We start from the raw sequence: 5350 nt of genomic DNA on the forward strand, positions 1-5350 counted from the left end.
ACTCATGGCGTCGAAAAACACACGTATACAGTAACCTAACATTCTTATTTGCAAAACTAATTAAATGGTTCCTTTTGTATTTCGAGCGTTTATTACGCTCAGATATTTTTCGTGCTGTGACAGACGCCGTGAATTATTTGCTAATACCGTATTATAGTAATGAGTGTTCATGATTAAAACAGAACGATGATATTGATTATGGAGTGGTTCAATTCTCACCATCAGAGACTTCCACATATATATGAGTAGAAGCTCACATGTGAAAGGAAGTTATCAGTTACAACAAAATCTAAGCTTACACCGATAATAAACAACTAATTCTTAACTTGTAGCTTAACAAATTAACTTTTTTAACTAACTTTTTGCAAATGATCTTAATATTGTTTATAATTAATGAGATTTAGTTTGAACGGGTAGTCATTCTCGTTTCTTTGTTTTACACTCTTATAATATTTTTTTTACCATCTTTGATAAAGTGGATTTTTTGTGTTTGTATAGTAATAGTAAAGACCAGCAAGGAATGTTAGTTTTTAGTTCTGTTTTGATCATATCGATGCTCATGTGCATCAAAGTTTAAAGACGTAAAAGAATATGTATGATTTACGATATAAGTTCAAGAGAGAATTATCAATACAACATTGACTCTTAGGTATAGTTTATTCTGAAAATAAAACTTATATCCTATAGTAAAAACCACTCATTTGCTTTATTGATGATATTATGTACAAACTTAACCCCTTGAAGATGACTTTGACATTACAATCTCCTTACAAACATGTTCCATTGTAGGGCGATAGCGCGGGCTCTCTGTCAAGCAATGACATGCAATCCTTATAATTGATACCAAATCTTTCCCAATATAATTCCTAGGAGGAGGGAGACGTTTATCCAACTTATCAATCAATGACAAGTCATCAATTTCAACACCTAAACCACTTGATTGCACCATTGTTGATACAAAATCTCCAGGGTGCTTTCCAAAAACTATTTCCAAGATTAATACTCCAAAACCGTACACATCACACTTCTCACTTACTTCCATTGTGTATGCAAGTTCTGTAACAAACAGTGAGATGCAGACAATTATAAAGTTGTTATGTAAGTAACTGAAAAAATAAACTATAAAATAATTTAACCTGGAGCAGCGTATCCAAATGTTCCAACAAAAGAGGTCCAGTTGGATGAATCCGGATTTAGAAACTTAGCTGTTCCGAAGTCTGAGACATGAGCTACATATTCCAAATCCAAAATGACATTCTTGCTCGAAATATCGCGATGAACAATAGGAGGTGAACAATCATGATGCATATAGCATAAAGCATTTGCAACATCCTTAATGACATTCACCCTTCTATTCCAATCAAATCTAGTTGCTTGCTCATCGTCTTTCAAGATCTTGTCCACACTGCCATTCTCCAAGAACTCATAAACCAAAAACGAATGCAATGGATGTGAACAATACCCATACAACTTCACAATGTTTCGATGTCGGATTTCTGTTAGAGCTTTGATCTCACTTGCAAAAGCTTTCAGATTTGAAATTTCTCTATTTTGCAATGAGTGAAGTTTCTTCACAGCTACAACTTGTCCTGTAAGCAACTCTGCTCTGTAAACACTTCCATGCCCTCCAACCCCAATGAGATGATTGTTGTCAAACTCTTCTGTGGCTTCAATAATATTCTCATACACCATTTTTCCATCAAAACTCCATATTGCAAATAGGTTTTGATCATGTGACTCTTCAGTAGGTTTGCATTCGATTGTTCTTGAAGCTCGACAACAACGATAGGATATTTTGATCCCATAAACAAATAATGCTGACAACAGAGTGCCTAGAGTGAGGGATAAAACTAACACCAAAACTTTTTTGGTCTTATCACTATGAAATTTTCCAGTTGATGTTGAGCAGGACATTAGGCCAGAAACATTACCACACAAGCCTTTGTTATTTCTGAATGCTTCAATTGGAGCTTTTTGGAAGGCTAAAATGCTTGGAATCGGACCCTCCAATTGATTGTATGATATATCAACAATTGTCAAGGCTAACATATCACCATAACTAAAGGGAATGACACCAGAAAGGTTATTATGTGACAGATTCAATGTTTCTAAAGAATTTAACTGTCCCAGCATTGTTGGTATGGTTCCATTCAAAACATTTCCACTAAGATCAAGATCTTCAATATATTTTAGTTCTCCAATCTCACTAGGAATGTTTCCTTCAAATTTATTTTTGCCCAATTTCAAGTGCAATAACATTGACAACTTTCCAACTTGTTTTGGGATAGAACCACTTAAGTTGTTTGATGAAAGATCCAAGTTATACAATTTCTGCAATGAAGCAATTTGTACAGGAACTTGTCCTAAAAGACGATTGTTACTTATTGAAAGTTGGAGCAATGAACCTAAATTTCCTAGCTCCTTTGGAATTCTTCCTGTAAGATGGTTGGAAGACAAGTTAAGTTCATTTAAATTTGTTGCTCTACCCAATTCTGGTGGAATGGTTCCTGTTAAATTATTATTGTCAATTTTAAGGCATGTGAGATTTTTGCAGTTTCCCCAATTTGGTGATAGATGACCATAAAAATGATTATCACTTAATTCTATGTAAACCAAATTTGGATACACACCAAAGCTATCTGTTATATTACCAGTTAGTTGATTTTTTTGGAGCCTAACTCTAAAAAGGTTGGAACAGTTCTTCAAACTCTTTGGAACTAGTCCTGTAAAATGATTTCCGGAAGCTGTGAACCATTTCAACTTACCACCAACACAAATGTTGTGAGGTAATTGACCTACGAAGTTATTATAACTTAGACTTAAAACTTCAATATTGGTAAGCCTATTCATTTCGGTGGGAATATTGCCACTTAGTATATTTGAGAAAAGTGCTAACCTACTGAGTTTTGTCAAATTTCCGATAGTCGGAGGAATTGGTCCAGAAAGATTATTGATTTCAAGGTAAATATAATTCAAATTGATCAAATTACCCATGGATGAAGGGATTGGTCCGGAAAGGTTATTTTGGTAAAGGTAAATTGAGTTCAAATTAACCAGATTACCTATAGATGGTGGAATTGGTCCGGACAGGTTATTTTCAGAAAGCCAAATAGAATTCAAATGAATCAAGTTATCTATAGATGATGGTATTGGTCCGAAGAGGTTATTTGTCGACAATTGGATTAGTAAAAGAGAATTGAGTTTTGTGACTTCAATTGGGATCATACCAGTGAGATTGTTTTTATAAAGATAAAGATATTTCAAATTGGTCAAGTTTCCAATGGTCGAAGGGATTGGGCCAGAGAGATGGTTGTGAGACAAATCAAGTTCAATGAGTTGGTTTAAAGATCCAATTTCTCGAGGAATGGAGCCAGTAATACTATTAGTTTCAAGATATAGTCTCTTGAGTTTGATCAACTTTCCAATTTCACCACAAATGGAGCCCGAAATATAATTATAACCAAAATTTAGAGTCTCAAGTTTGATCAACTTGAAAATTTCCCGAGGAATGGAGCCAGAAATATAATTATTACCAAGATTTAGAGTCTCAAGTTTGATCAACTTGAAAATTTCCCGAGGAATGGAGCCAGAAAAACTATTATTACCAAGATTTAGAGTCTCAAGTTTGATCAACTTGAAAATTTCCCGAGGAATGGAGCCAGAAAAACTATTATTACCAAGATTTAGAGTCTCAAGTTTGATCAATTTGAAAATTTCCCGAGGAATGGAGCCAGAAAAACTATTATTATAAAGAACTAGTTTCTCGAGGTTGACTAACTTGTCAATATTGTGTGGAACAACTCCATAAAAAAAATTGTTTCTTAAAGCTAAATGACGGACATTTGGAAATGATGAGAAATTGAGACTACGAAGGGTACCTCTTAATCCCATATTGTTGAGATTTATCTTGTAGATGAATTTAGAGTTATTATCACATCTGATTCCCTCCCAACCACATGGATTATTACCAATCCATGAAGAGAGCAACGCCTTGCTTTGGTTGTCAAGGCTTGCTTTCCACTTCAACAGAGCATCTACTTGGCTGTCATCGTTTTGTGCTGCAGCATGAGGTAATGTGACCATTACAACAAACGCATAAGAGAACAAAAGAAGACATGACATTTGTAAAAGCTTATTGGAAATAATTTTGAATATTTGAACACGATGAAAGTATATAAGGGAATTACAGACTTATTATGATGCATGCATTTTCAATGGGATATATAGCTGATATTTATACCCGCTCAGCTAGAGTGATTAAAGTCTTTTTCTTTTTCTTCTAATTTTTCTTACTCATATATAATCATAATATAATATTTTAATCATAATTTAAAAGTCCAAATTCGTAATAATATTCATTTGATAGTCATCTTTTATATATATATATATATATATATATATATATATATATATATATATATATATATATATATATATATATGAAGATCAACTTTCTTAAACATAAAAATATTTTTTTTAGTTTATATTAAATCAGAGTTTTTAAAAAAGAAAAAAAAACTATCATAGAAAATTGAGAAAATACAACTTAGATTTTAGCTCAAGTAAACCATAATCACATAAACACCCCCGTCGCACTATGGATTGGACTGTTAGTGGACGAATCAAAATAATTCATTAATAATTAACAATTAACTAAAAATTTCATAAGAATATCAAATCCAATTTATTCATTATCATAGTTTTAGTTTATCCATTTATTTATTTTTTGAAAATTTTGATATTTTTTTTAAATTAATTTTTTTTATTTTTAAAAAGTCACTTATTTTTTTGAAAAATTCATTTTTCACATAAAAAAATTAAATTTTTTGCATTTTAATTTTTTTGAGATAAATCAATATTTTTACTATTTAATGGGAAAAAACTTTTTTTTTGTATTTTTGGGGAAAAAATATGTTTATATTTTAGGAAGAAAAAAAAATGTAAAAATCGATTTTTTTTATTTTCAAAATTTTTTTTTTTATATATTCGTAAAAATAATGAGTTTTTCGAAAATAAAATCGATATTTTTTTGGAAAAAAATTAATTTTGTATTTTTCAAAAAATATTTTTTATATTTGAAAAAAACCGATTTTTTAATATTTAATTTATTAATTTTTTTTGAAAAAATTCATTTTTAAAATAGATTTAATGTAGATAAAGAAAATCTGTTGTATCATTAAAATGTGTTGGATAAATTGAATCAATTCATATTTATAAATGGATGTATTTAATTCATTTTATTAACTTAATTTTTATGTAATGAATGAATTTTATAAATCAATCGATATTTATAAATTGATGAATTTTTATGATTCAATGATTTGGATGAATTTTATCTTAATAGTGTCAA

At 30.6% G+C, this 5350-nt stretch overlaps 1 protein-coding gene across 1 annotated transcript; it reads right to left on the minus strand.

The window, feature by feature from the left end:
- Positions 1 to 578: 578 nt before the first annotated feature.
- LOC127091538 (MDIS1-interacting receptor like kinase 2) lies at positions 579 to 4207 on the minus strand. Its single transcript, XM_051030208.1, has 3 exons — positions 3879 to 4207; positions 1137 to 2435; positions 579 to 1056 (listed from the first exon to the last, which is right to left on the minus strand). The coding sequence occupies exons 1-3, from the start codon at positions 4120 to 4122 to the stop codon at positions 731 to 733; spliced, it is 1869 nt and encodes a 622-aa protein (XP_050886165.1). The 5' UTR covers positions 4123 to 4207; the 3' UTR covers positions 579 to 730.
- Positions 4208 to 5350: the final 1143 nt, after the last annotated feature.

This window comes from Lathyrus oleraceus, chromosome 6 (genome assembly GCF_024323335.1).
Source record: "Lathyrus oleraceus cultivar Zhongwan6 chromosome 6, CAAS_Psat_ZW6_1.0, whole genome shotgun sequence".
Lineage (NCBI taxonomy): Eukaryota > Viridiplantae > Streptophyta > Magnoliopsida > Fabales > Fabaceae > Lathyrus > Lathyrus oleraceus.

What these genes read in the sequence shown, in the direction of transcription:
- LOC127091538 (XM_051030208.1), bottom strand. Translation starts at nt 4,122, where the DNA reads ATGTCATGTCTTCTTTTGTTCTCTTATGCGTTTGTTGTAATGGTCACA. An exon ending in CAACAATATGGGATTAAGAG is followed by an intron (nt 2,436 to 3,878) that starts GTACCCTTCGTA and finishes ACCATCTTACAG; the next exon opens with GAAGAATTCCAAAGGAGCTA. An exon ending in ATTTGGATACGCTGCTCCAG is followed by an intron (nt 1,057 to 1,136) that starts GTTAAATTATTT and finishes TGTTTGTTACAG; the next exon opens with AACTTGCATACACAATGGAA.